A 13,300-nucleotide genomic window follows, 5' to 3' on the forward strand; every position below is an offset into this window, starting at 1 on the left:
TTACAGTTGGAACACATCTAACATAGTTTTAGCACCTGCTTAAAGGGCCCAGTTTTTTTTTTTTTGGGAAAGTGTGGAAATGTAAATTGTGAACACGTTTTTAATTCCACAAAAAAAAAAAGACCCTAGAGAACTCTGATACTTCACATATAGTCTACATTTTATATTTACAGCAAACAAACCCACGACAGAACAAACATTTTGTCACAAAATAATGCAAAAAGATTTTGTTCGCGGCTGTGTCTTTCACATTTCAACTTTGCAGCAACACTTTCGGCCTGAGTGTTTAATCAATTTCTTTCGCTACACAACGTTCACAGTGAAAAGCAACAGTCCCAGTGTACTGATCAGGGTGACAGCTGACGGGAGAAAGTAGATCTAAATGTGCTATGGTCATTGGTCCATGAGAAAACGGTGGTGCTGCCACACATAGACAAATACACACACACACGCTCTCACAAAAACTCCCCCTCTGTGCTGTAAACTCACATACACTCTCATACTCTCAAAGCTGTCTTATGACAAGGGAAATGTTCCTTTCCTCTGGCTACCACAGATGAGTTTCCCGGATCTCAGAGATGATGTTATTCGCTTTCTTGAGTGCCTGAGAAAGAAAAAACAAATAAAGAGGGCAGTTAAATCGCTGGCTTTACAATAGTAAATAAAAGAAAAAGAGAAAGGACTTGTTGTTCGTGATGCTCGCAGCCTATTCAGAGAACAAAAGCATCAGCCAATTTTACCTCAAGCATCTGAGCAACCTCGGTCCGCTGCTGTGCCGTGTCCTGCGACTCAATAAGCAGCTCCTGCAGCAGTGGCTGTTTGTAAAGCTGACCCACCAGCTCACTCTGCAGATGCTCTTTCACAAAGTTCACCAGGAAGTGCATCACTGTCTTGGGCACACTGCAGACACACAGCCCCGAGATAAAGTTAGACAATCAGCATCACTAACAACAATTGAGTTTAACAACAACAAAAAAAGGAGAGGATGTTCCCCCCAGGTGTTCTGGATTTGTTCCAGTCGAACCTGTCCTGGATGCTTTTGCGGACAATGAGGAAGTAGCACTTGATGAGGCGCTGGATGACCTCACAGTCCCTCTGCTCCTTCGCGCTCAGCTTGCGGGATACGGGCACCGCCTGCCACAGAGAGAAAGAGTTAGAGAGAGGGGCAAAGTAAAAATGTTGACAGTGTGCTATGTATTCACTGCTAAGTGTTTTGTCCTAGTGCTAATCCCACCACTCACTGTGTCAAGGAGGTTAATGGCCTGGCCTTTGCTGGGACTGCCAAAGCCTGCAGTCGGGATTCTCTCTTCTGCAACCTTCTCGTTCTTCCAGCGCTTCCCTCCATCAAGGGCTTCCGCCTGACAGCAAGAAACCCGAGGAAGTCAAAGGGTCAAAGCAATTTTGGCTGAGTCTGGAATTCCACTACAGACTATGAGAGGGCTGTAATGCTTGGACATGAAAACATAATGGTTAATGCTTTTGCTTCAGCTGTTTACCCTAGCAGAATAAATGATAAATGAGAGTACCTGCTGTATGGGACAAATAACTACCTGCTGACTGTTGACAGATGCAGAGACCTGCGCTGCATCTGTGAAGTCTGGATGTTTTGTGTTGATGTAGGCGAGCTCTATTGATACTAAATTGTGCACCTAAAGAGAAAAAGCAAAATAAATCTCAGGCAGTTAACAGGACTTAGCAGTTAGTTATTAAAATGAGCAAGGAAGATCATTTTTAGCTAAACTGTGGATTACCATTTCATTAGTAATCGGCAAACGCTTCCTCAGTAATCCAGTCACCACTTCCACAATGGAATCGTGCAGTTTGGGGAATCGCAGGAGCTCCTTGCAAACACAGAGACAAACTTTCTCAACATGTCGCTGTCATAATTACGGCTTCTTTGTTTTAGGGAGTCAATCAAGTGTAAAACATCTTTAGGCCAACCTGTGTGCTAAATGAGGAGCAGTGCTGGATGATCCGCTGCAGCTCTTCATGAACAAGCTCTACGCAGCGCATACTGGGCTCCTCCAGCCGCTTAATTTGCCGCTTCACCAACAACTCAAAGGACACCTCAGGCACAAAAAGTGCTGGCCGTGGACCCTGCAGGGCAAATCACACACACACACACACACCAGTCCTACAATTTATCAGCTATTCCTCCAAACTAAAGAACTTGACTAGAATTTGGATTGAACTAATTACACAAATAGAAGTAAGGAGAAGCTCACCGTAGCATTGCGGATGGCAGTGAGGATATCAAGCTCAGTCAGTCCTCCCAGGGGGTCGATGGACTGCAAAGTGCGCCCAAAGGTCTCATGGAATATGTAACAGATCCGAGCACCCCCGCAGCTGTAGAAGAGAAGGCTTCAGCTGTGACACCAACGCGGTTTCTCAGTGCTTTGTGTCGGCAATGCTAATCGCGCCAAAATTAAATGCAGTCAACCAAAAAAAGGTCAATATTTGCTCCCTACTCATTTACATGAATTAATCGCCTTGTGGCAAGAGAGCTGTAGAGATGAGGGTGCCAACAGGAGATGCTGATACCACTTCAATTTACAATTACATTACCCCAAGGACATTACCGTCATGATATACATTGTGAACCAATGAATGTAAAATGCTGGGTTGTGCAACAGAAATACTAAATTAGATGACAACCTGAAAAAAATTTGAGACAATTCACTAAAACATGAAATAAATGTTGCTGTCATCATAAAAGCATGTGTCATTCAATATTAGATCCTGTTACTATAGAGTAGTGAGTAGACTCACAGCTCTGAGGTCTGGATGTATCTGGCAGTTCCCTCAATGGTGTTGCAGTAATCGCTGGCGAACTTTGTGACAATCTGCAGCAGTGTGGCACTGTGGTCTTCTACTGGCTGGCCGTAGCCATTGAGTCGCGCCTGGTACTGGGCACTCAGTACGGTCACTCGGGTTTTGAGCTCTGGCAGGCAGTCCCGGATGTGGTGCATGAGCAGCCTGCTGAGAGTTTTGGCCAGATAGCGGGAGCCAGCGCGGGAGGCAAGCGAGGGGTAGTGTCGCTGCAGGAAAGCCTGCTCATCCTTCATCGAGTCCTCTAGGCTCTTCTGAGTATTGATATCGTGCTGGCTCCTAGGAGGATCACCAATTAGGGAGAGAGAGGGAGTGTAATCAGATGATCAAGGTAATAAGGACATGAACAATTTGCCACCTTGCTGTATTGTAAGGCTAAATAGAATTATCGCCTCTCATTTGTATGCCTCCACAAACCAGTGAAATTGCAGTTACAGTTTACATCAGTGTTTGTCCAGACTCATGAGTAGCCATTACAGTTAACAACACTTTAAAGGGGAAGTTCTGTGTTTTACAACCTGGACCTTATTTCTGGCATTAAATACGGTTGTTTACTCACCCAGATAAATTTGGTGTCATTTGGAGTCCTTTGGAAGATATTTAGATCCACGAGAGCCGCGTACATCCATATAGTGGGAATGATCGGGACACCGACAATGAGGCTCTAAATAACACATTATCTGCCGCGAAACCAATATGTTTTTGAATATGAATCGCTAGAGTTGTTTGTCATCATCATCCGGGTCATTTATACTGACCTACTAACCTCTGCAAAAAAAATACAAACAAACAAACAAACAAACAAAAAAAAAAACCCAGAGGCAATTCGTAAAGACAATCCTCTTTACCATTGAAACGTTCACCTTTCTGTTTCTCACTTTTTGTCACTGAGCACTATGTAATAATAAATTCATGTTTTGCATAAGAAGTGCCTCTGCTTTTTGTGCAGTGTGCCATTCTACACAAGTGATGAGAAGAAACTAAAGAAATGTAAATGCTCATAGTTATTTACTTATCAAGCAAACAAATTCAAGGAAAATAAACAATTTATGCAGCTGTGTAGGCTACTTTCTCAATTGAAAGTTGCCCGTTCGGTCCTGCAGGCTTTGGCTGGGTCTTCCAGTTTACTTTTGTGACACAAAAAAAAGTCTCTACAACAGCCCCGTTGATCATAGAAGTGTAATCCTCTATAGTTGTGAGACAGTCATTTCTAGGGACATCCAGACGTGTATCTCCTGGCCTCAAATCCCACTTGGAGCAACAAAGGCATTCCTCCTCTGTTGGCATAGTGGAACACTGTCCACAAGAACACCACCAGTTAGCATCTATTCTCGGACATGCAGCAGTTTGTTGTTCTCTGGCCAGCTGTTCCTCTCTCTGCCTCCGCATCCTCCTTTCAAAGAGCTTCTCATCCGTATACTCTGGCTCAAAATGGTAAGGACGTCCATCATATTCAAAGTCGTCATCCACAACCTCAAAATCTGACAAATATTCAGCCATGTTTCAAAAAAACTAACAGTAGCAAATTCCAGTTGTAAACAAAGCTGTGCTGCAGGTGTGCGGCAGCGCGCGCACCTGGATGACATTATCCAGGTCAGAGGTTAGTAGGTCAGTATAAATGGCCCGGATGATGATGATGACAAGCAACTCTACCGATTCATAAAAACATATTGGTGAAGTGAACAAGTTTCGCAGCAGATAATGTGTTATTTAGAGCCTCATTGTTGGTGTCCCGATCATTCCCACTATATGGATGCACGCGGCTCTCGCGGATCTAAATATCTTCCGAAGGACTCCAAATGACACCAAACTTATCTGGGTGAGTAAACAACCGTATTTAATGCCAGAAATAAGGTCCAGGTTGTAAAAAACGGAACTTTCCCTTTAAATATGGATGTTGCTGCAGAGAAGCTACATATTCTAAAGTGTAAATGCATCACACACATCTAAAACCCAGCAGCACAGAAGATCTATAAAATAAGAACAGTTTTAAGATGGACTCTAAAGATTACTGTCACCAATTCAGTATCTTACAAAATGTCTCCCCCTCTGTTCCTGAGTTATAATGTATAATCATGACCAGAAAAGTGTTTTGCAGAATATTACAATGTCACAATGAAGCTGACATTTGACCTAATGGATATAAAATGTCATCACTCCATAATTTTGGCCTATTAGACATTCATGTGAAATTTTGTCATAATTAGTGTATCAATTTGATCGAGTTATGGCCAAAAACATGATTTGTGAGTTCACACTGACCTTTGACCAACAAATTCTAATCATTTCATTGTTAAGTGCAAGTGGACGAACTAATACCCTAAAGGCCTTCTTGAGATATCACGTTCACAAGAATGGGGCTGATAGACAGACGGGTGGACGGATGAAAAGCTGAAAACTTGCTGCTAGACACGGCTGTCGCCAGCACAGAAGCATAAAAACTTTACATAGCTAAGATAAAAGAAAATAATCAGCAAATGTATTATTGCAAACCTGTTAACAACCCCGATAATCCCAAGTCTGACTGGAATGACTCGACCCAGAAGGACCTCCAGAGCATCAGTCCCTGCATCCATCAGGTCCAACTTACTGACCACCAGCAGTGTACGACGACCTGAAACACACACACACACACACACACACAGATCTTTGATTACATTTCTAAGATCAATTAACAGTCCTAAAATTTAGTTTTTAATCATTTATATTGAGAATAACAGGAAGAAGGCATACAGTGGGACATCATAGAATAAAATAAGGACACAAGTCTCTGTGTGGAAAGGACTGACGCTGGCAGGGGAACATTTGGCCCCAGATATAGATATGCTAACTAGCATACTATCGATGTACAACAGGCACTTTAAGACCATATTGCCAACCTCCTAGACAATTACTACAGTCGGATACTCATCATTCATCAAGCTATTTTGCAGAGTGTACCATGACAGCAACATTAATTTTCTAAGCAACTATTAACTGTCAAAATGCTCTTAACAGTAAAGACTGGCAGGTCCAATAGTCTGAAATGACTTGAGGATAATGCATTCTTCATGCACATTTAATATTTCAAAAGGTATTTCTACTTGAGGTGTGTTACGTAATAAGCACTGATGGAGAGGAAAGAAAATTAAAATTAAATCTGAGAAGAGGCGCCTGTGTGCAAAATATCCTACCATCTGGATCAACCTCACGAGCCAATTTCAGAGCATCAGAGGTGGCCAAGTCAGAGTTGGCAGGGGACACCGCGAGGATGAGGGAGTTTGGATTGGAGATGAAGGACAAGATCATCTCTTGTACTTGTGCCTCAATGTCCTCTGGCTGGTCCCCAACAGGAACCTGAGAAAACAACAGTGTTACAGTGAGCACAGCACAGATGCAGTGCTGCTGTGAATCTGTGATGACTGCAGATATGATGACAATATCTTAATTTGATGCCAATAGGTTTGACCACATGAATCAAAATCAATATCATTATCAAGTGGCTCGGTTTACCTTTGTGATTCCAGGTAAATCAACCAGGGTGAGATTAAGGACTTTCGGGGAGAAAATCTTCAAATATATGGGCTCAGGACTAATTCCCTGTAGGACATGAAAAAATAGACAAAATCATGAATGTAACGTAAAAAGCTAAATGTAAGGCATCACTAACTTAACATCAATGCTGTATTTTCACCTTGTTTTCACTCGTACTGCGTTCAGTCTCTGCTTCAATTTCCCGACGAATTTCCTGAAAATCTGTGAAGATCTGTCAAAAAGGTGTGAGATTGATGCATCAACTGAGCCCAGCACATAACACGGGACAAAGGCAGCGAGCACATAATTCGAATCTTTTATATAAATGTACCTGATTCTTGCAATGCAGGAATGTACCCCATTCTTCAGCTTTGACACCTGAACAAACATATATGAGTGAGTGCAAGTAATTTTACAGAGATGTCTGCAAATAAAACAAACAGTTTGGGGAGAAATAATGTAAACAGAAAAGATGACAGATGGTATCATGCTGGAGAGATGAAGCTCGAAACGAACAAAATGTTTGAGAGAATTCACAGAATAAATGATGTGGCTAAACAAAGACAAGTCCATGCAGACCAAATATACAGAGACCTGGGTAGCTGATTTGGGCATTTTGTTTAACCCCATTTCCTGAAAGAGTAGTGAAGAAGAAGAGGAGGAAAGACTACATGTTAGCAAAGAGAAGCTCTACAAGAAGTAGCTTGCAGTTTAAACAGTGAGTGAAAGTGCCATGCTTAAGTGCTAATCACACAGAAACTACTTCTAGCAGACTCCATGCCTTAAAAGAAAGAATAAACCTGCTGTCCTACTATGATATGCTGATATTCAGTGGATTATAACTTGTACCAAAACTGGATTGTGCATTTTCAAAGACAATCAAAACAACTCCTCTGTTATTTTAAATATGAATAAATGGATAAATGTAAAGGTACCACTCTCTGTCTTCAGTCTCTCCTTCAGAGGGGCAACATTAACAAGTTGCAACACGAGAGGTCGTCTTGTGACTATTCCTGATCCCCGAGGCAGGAAATCCCGTCCGACCAGGCTCTCCAACACAGAGCTCTTTCCACTGCTCTGTTATGGCACATAATGACAGCAATGTCTCCACCTGCACTGATACATTCACTTTATACATTCAAAGTCTGATTAAATCAAAAACTCAAACTCAGATTAGAGATCTTACAGTTTTAGTAACGACAGTGAAATCCAGGCAAGGGTTACAGATAATGTTTACGTTTATTCTGACTGACCTGAGATCCAACCACGACTATCTGGGGCAGCTGTATGATCTCTGCACCCACTGTGAGGAAGACTTCCTGCAGCCGGTTGATGGTGGGAATTAGGGTCTCCATCCTTCCAATGGAGTGGGTGCACTTACTAAAACATTGGTGAAACAAAGCAAACATGAATGGACAGAAAAAATGACAACAAAGTAGCTTAGGTGATGTTAAATCATTAAAAAAACTAAAATAACTTTGAACTACAGCTAGCTGGGAAATGCTGTTCCCTAAAGCCCACTGTGAATCAAGTTGGCTGCATTATACTCTGAGCAAGAAAAGAACAAGGCATTGTGAGGAATAATTGCGTCTGCAGATGACAGATACAAAAAAAGAGATAGGCTACAGTTATTCCATCAGGTGATCAGTCTTTCTTTGCCAAGGGGAAGTGGTCCTGATGAGAGGGGTGTAACGCCCAAGCATCAGCTGAATCTACACTGTGTCGACTCCTCACAATTTTAACATTAAATTAAATTTAAAAGCATTACATTTCAAGCTATAAACCGGCCATTAATCATCAATCACGGCACTGACCTAACGTCTAAGTTACATGGCAACAAATGATGTAGCAGCGTAGGCCGACAGGCTCGGTATTACCAGTTAATGCTAGCAGGCTAAAGCTAATCGGTACAAGCAGGAAGTGAAAGAGATGCGCTAGCTTTGTGCTAACGCTAGCTTTGCCGCTGTAAAACCGACGCTCCATTATGACCTTACCGATATCCAACGAATAATATCCCTCCCTATTCAACGTGTCTGCCCTTCATTATTCGTAGAAAAACCGCGAGAGTCAAGAACACAGCATTTTATCCGAATTACTATCCGAAATTAGTAGCAAGGGAATAACCGTCAGTTTACAACATAGGCGGTACTAGTGTTGCTCTTCTTCAATTTGATTGGCCAACAACATGACTAATATGCGTTAGCGTCACCTGATTGGTGGAAACAGACAATGACGCTCAGTTGGTCCCGCCTTCCAAAGTCCCTCCAAACTCAACATCCCCTTTTTTATTTATAACCACTTCTTTCTTCCCCTACAAACTTATTTCCCAGTGCAGCTTCATTGTTATTTTATAAAATGTAACTTCACATAAAATATCAGCACACAACAAAACAAAAAAACATTTACACTTGTCTGTTTTCTGTGGTTTAATGTCTGTATATATAAACATGTTATTTACAAATCATACAACAAACATCAGTTAGTTACGGAATAAAACATGTATAACCTTCTCGTGGATGATTAAAAGAAAACACCCAGTTATCATTCAACACAGACATTACTAACAAAAACCCTCCAGTGGAAGTTAGTGTCCCCCTGGAGATGTAGCAGCCAGAGATCATGCGAAACCAACAGCATAAATGGATCCTTTGTTTTCAAATATTACGTGATCAGTTCTTGTGTCATTACTGCAACATCAATGACCAATTCAGAGTTGCCAAGTTTTCTTATCCAAATCCTTTGGTCATGAATAAGAAAGCCCTAGTGCTGAAAAACAACAGTCAGTGTTATATGTGCTCACTCAGTCATCGATTAGGCACACAGCTAGAGCTCTCTGCAAGAAAACTGATACTGTACTTTCCATGCCTCACACTCTAAACACTGTATGGACCTCCAAGCATGGAGCACCTCTCAAAGGACAATTACAATAAGCAACTTCCAGCTAGGCACTCTTAGTCCATGTATGAAGGGTCCATGCCCTCGCCGTCTGGGTGAAGAAGTCTTCCTGCCAAGCGCTCAATGTCGTCGAGACTAAGTTGTCGAAGTGAGCGTTCATAGTCCTTGAAGAAAAAAATAAAATATTGATAAACAGCAAGTTAAATATATTCTGCAGAATTCATTTTAGCCATGTTGTGTGTGTGGGGATATTGCTATAATTTCAATAAAGCATGAGCTGGGAAGGTTTGCTTAGTCTAGAGTGATGCAGACCTGAAGTCTAATATAGGTAATTTCATGTTGGCAGCTACAAACAGCAACAAAATATAAATATTGCAAGAAATAAAAGGTAATGTAAACTGCACACAGCAGAGCTATGCTCACATCCCATTAAGTCTGTGATACTGATTTGTTAGCTATGTTCTAATTTAGGTTTAGGAGCTGAATCCTTGAGCCTGCTTCCCCTTTACAAATGAGGTCTAGTCTCACAAAGACCAAAAATAATAGTGCATTATCAATAACCAACAAGTTTATCTCCAGAGACGCCATGAAATGATTCTTTCACAAGAAAACCTGTAAACAAAATGACGATAAATAATATGTATTCAAAGTGAATGTAATAAGGAATTTGACATTAATATTTAATGTCAAAATGACAACAAATCAATACAACTTGATATACAGTAAGTACATGCAGTGCTTTTAAGAACTAAAGTGCAGTTTTACATGGCTTTTATTACAGAGACCTTGCAGTGGATTACATTTATCTAATTTAAGTGATACATTCCTGTGATATGAGCACTTTATGATATGATATGATCATTTTACAATTTTATAAGTGAACGAGGTATGTCTGAATGCTCTATCGAACAACTGACCACCACACAATGGATTGTGGGACACAGAGGGATTTGCAGGATAAACTGGTTGTGTCTTCCATATTTGGGCAAAAAAAGGTTGCATTTCTTGGCTATATTTGGAGAAGACTTGATCTAGGATGTATTCAGACTTTGGAGGATCCAGTCCCTAAATCTGAAAGCAGCATTTATATCAACAGAATGAGAGGTGAAAGATTAGTTTAAAAAAAAGTCAAATATCTACACTGTCAATATACCAGAAAATAAATATTACTAGAGCATCACTACGTTTTGCCTTCATCCCCACATGTTCATGAAACATATATAGTTTGGCCAAGGACCTTTAAATCAGCATTTGATGCTGCCCTTCTAAATGTTTTAAGCAACAAATCAAAACATTAGATTTAACAATTTGGAAACTGTAAATATCCACATCAAATTGGATTAGTAAATGCTGACTGCTTTGATCTTAGATTACAATGCACTGTACTATAGTTATTAATTACCTTAATAAGCTGTTCATGTACTTTTGCTGCGTCTGCTGGACTAAAGTGTCTAGCAAGGATAGTGGACACAGTCTGCCACACTCTCCCCTGTGTGCTGCTGCTGCTGCTGCTGGCAGATGTCCCCGATGCTCCAGTCCTCTCTCCCACTGGACGGATAACCAGATTCAATTTAGCCTCTGGCCCAATGGAGTAATCGCTCAGTCTGTGCTCATCTGAGGAAGGCAATATAGTATGCAATCATCAAAAATTTTAGCTTGGTGAATCAAGCAATTACAGTTATGCATGATGCTTATGAAACACTTGACTACTGGCAAATCTACCTGCAAGTGCTTTCCCTTTATAGAGCAACCTCTGCTGGTTTGCTGGTATGTTGAGACGTTCTGACACAAGTTCCTTTACTGTGGAGACCTTTTCATCTTCAGTCACCTGGAAAATCAACATGATTATGTAGTCACACCAAAATACATATGGAAAGCATTCTCTCCTTCTTTTTAGCCTAAGAGTATTTTGATTTCAACCAATGATTAAAGAGGAATTCACATGCACAAGTGACAAATGCACCTCTGTCTTGGTAAATGGCTTCTTTAGCACATTCCTCCTTTGTAAAATAAACAGCCACTGGCCTATAGCGAACAGTATTTATCCAATAAACACTGTAGACATAGCTGATAACAGGCATACTAGAGTGTGGGCAAGTACTTTTGTTCTTTCAGCTCAGAATCAGGAGACGCATTGCATGGTCTTGATCTCTGATTCTCTTTAAAATAATAGAATCTAGAATAACTTCTCTTCCGCTTTCATCCAGTATGTGTAATACTTCCCCATTTGATACACACATCATCAAATGCTTTAGATCACCTATACTAGGCATGATTATTGTTTTACACACAATACCTCAGAGCTTTACAGTAGCATACTACTCATACTAAAAACTATAGCGGTTCCTAGGCTCACATACTATGTTGATAAGGCTCATACGTCATACTTGTCCCAGTATAGCCCCAGTTTGTGCCCCTTACAGTATTATCATTTCAAAACATGAGAGGCACACACTGGCGCCAGGACTAGCCTAATAGTGAGCAGATAATATCACAGGCTGTTGAGAGTAGGAAAAAACAACTTAGCCCTAGTAACTTAGATTTAGAGTTATGTTGAACATGCAAAATAAAAATTAAAAATGTAAGTAAGATACAACACCTAAATAACCAAGGGACATATTTAGTAAGCAACATAAGTATGTCATGTCCAAAACAGAGTAGGATAAAGGGAATACTTATCAAATTCTACCCCCTCTTTTAATATTTAAAATAAAAAAAAAACATCTATCTATAATGATTATTCACACACAAAGTGGTTTTGTTTACAGTTCCTATGGCTCTTTTTTGAAGGATGAAAATTGGATTTGTGTTTTTTGTTATAAGTGCATCCCTACACTCCCACTTAGTTCGTTATGTATGGGACTATAAAGAAACAATATAAGGTGTTGAACGAAGATCTTTGACTTGATCTAATAATTGACTTAACTTTGATATTCTAGCTTTGACATAACCTATATGTAGCTTCCAGCTTAGTTTATTATCTATTATTACTACATTTCTGACACTCTTTAAATGTGTGCTTCATTTACTATATCGACCTTTAATGAATTAGCTAAGACTGTGGAATATTTTAAGTTTCATTTGATTAAAATCCAGTAAGCTAAGTTATATTGCTGCTTGGGCAAAACCATTTTCCTTAAATACTGCTTTATTGAAGTATTTGCAAAGTCACTTCCCTTTTCGACAAGAGCCACCAAATAAGGACTTAACAGAGCTCCCACTCAACCACTGTCTCATATTGTTAACGTAACACTGTATTTCTCAAGGATGTGGCTAACAAGCTGGCTATAGTAACGTCGATTCATAACAGTGGGAGAATAGTCTCCACAATACCTCCACCTAAGCTACACTGAGGGGAGTCTGACAACCTAATGTTTAGACTCAGGCAAAATATGTTTGGTAGATCATCCTGTGTCAGAGCCACCGCTGTCGGCTAACCAGCTAGCTTGCCTATAGAAGCTAGTTAGCTAGCGTTAGGGAGTCGGAGTTACCGCTAGCTATTAGCACCTAGCTAGCTCGGCAGTGCTTTCCTCACCTGTACGCTGCATTCTTTTCCTTGAAGCGGTTTCACGGTGAGGATCATTTTCGATCACAGCCTGAACAAAACACAACAACACGTTCACGGGTTAAGCTACTAAATGTATAGATAACGTGACTTAGCTAGCTCAAGATAGCCACAGGGTTTCTTCTCTTGTCAACGGCCCATCTTCTTCTCCGGCAGCTGTGGGCTGATGCTGCTCTCAGGCGACACTACCGCCACCTACTGGCTGGAGTGTATTATGGCGCCTCTCTGTGGAGGACAATTCATCCAAAAAGACAGACAATGACAAATTATTATTATTCTTTCTTCTGCTCGAGATAATTAGGCTTAGACCATAATTAGATATTAAGGGGGAAAAGGAAGAGGAAGAAAAATGACAATGCTGGATGGAGTTAGGGATCTAAAAGTGGCAAAGAGCAAGCTTTAATCTGAAAATAAGAAGTCGGGAATCAGAAACAGGTTTATTGCCAAGTGGGTTTCCCATGCAAGAAATTTGCCTTGGTGTTTAGTGCAAAACAATAA

At 40.7% G+C, this 13,300-nt stretch overlaps 2 protein-coding genes across 3 annotated transcripts; both read right to left on the reverse strand.

Moving 5' to 3' along the window:
- Positions 1-110: 110 nt before the first annotated feature.
- si:dkey-32e23.4 (dynamin-1-like protein) lies at positions 111-8,515 on the reverse strand. 2 transcript variants are annotated; one of them, XM_049579333.1, is made up of 18 exons: positions 8,337-8,515; positions 7,596-7,722; positions 7,278-7,419; positions 6,937-6,975; positions 6,674-6,720; positions 6,503-6,574; positions 6,322-6,408; positions 6,003-6,165; positions 5,323-5,443; positions 2,770-3,108; positions 2,226-2,346; positions 1,942-2,097; positions 1,752-1,841; positions 1,551-1,649; positions 1,242-1,358; positions 1,025-1,134; positions 741-900; positions 111-604 (listed from the first exon to the last, which is right to left on the reverse strand). In XM_049579333.1, exons 2-18 carry the CDS (start codon positions 7,695-7,697, stop codon positions 548-550), a joined length of 2,022 nt encoding a protein of 673 aa, XP_049435290.1. In that variant the 5' UTR covers positions 7,698-7,722; positions 8,337-8,515; the 3' UTR covers positions 111-547. The 2 variants fall into 2 exon arrangements, with proteins under 2 accessions (XP_049435290.1, XP_049435291.1); XM_049579334.1 differs by lacking the exon at positions 6,937-6,975 and having other exon boundaries at positions 8,337-8,514.
- Positions 8,516-8,735: 220 nt separating this feature from the next.
- Positions 8,736-12,955, reverse strand: ubl4a (ubiquitin like 4A). Its single transcript, XM_049579336.1, has 4 exons — positions 12,773-12,955; positions 10,960-11,065; positions 10,640-10,851; positions 8,736-9,401 (listed from the first exon to the last, which is right to left on the reverse strand). Exons 1-4 carry the CDS (start codon positions 12,818-12,820, stop codon positions 9,294-9,296), a joined length of 474 nt encoding a protein of 157 aa, XP_049435293.1. The 5' UTR covers positions 12,821-12,955; the 3' UTR covers positions 8,736-9,293.
- Positions 12,956-13,300: the final 345 nt, after the last annotated feature.

The sequence above is a fragment of the Epinephelus fuscoguttatus genome, linkage group LG6 (genome assembly GCF_011397635.1).
Source record: "Epinephelus fuscoguttatus linkage group LG6, E.fuscoguttatus.final_Chr_v1".
NCBI lineage: Eukaryota > Metazoa > Chordata > Actinopteri > Perciformes > Serranidae > Epinephelus > Epinephelus fuscoguttatus.

Excerpts from the sequence above, each read along its gene's own strand:
- si:dkey-32e23.4 (XM_049579333.1), bottom strand. The coding sequence starts at position 7,697 with ATGGAGACCCTAATTCCCACCATCAACCGGCTGCAGGAAGTCTTCCTC. Across the intron at positions 6,409-6,502 it reads GCAGTACGAGTGAAAACAAG|GGAATTAGTCCTGAGCCCAT; the intron begins GTGAAAATACAG and ends CATGTCCTACAG. Across the intron at positions 5,444-6,002 it reads TCGTGAGGTTGATCCAGATG|GTCGTCGTACACTGCTGGTG; the intron begins GTAGGATATTTT and ends TGTGTGTTTCAG.
- ubl4a (XM_049579336.1), bottom strand. The coding sequence starts at position 12,820 with ATGATCCTCACCGTGAAACCGCTTCAAGGAAAAGAATGCAGCGTACAG. Across the intron at positions 11,066-12,772 it reads GAAAAGAATGCAGCGTACAG|GTGACTGAAGATGAAAAGGT; the intron begins GTGAGGAAAGCA and ends TTGATTTTCCAG. Across the intron at positions 10,852-10,959 it reads TAAAGGGAAAGCACTTGCAG|ATGAGCACAGACTGAGCGAT; the intron begins GTAGATTTGCCA and ends TGCCTTCCTCAG.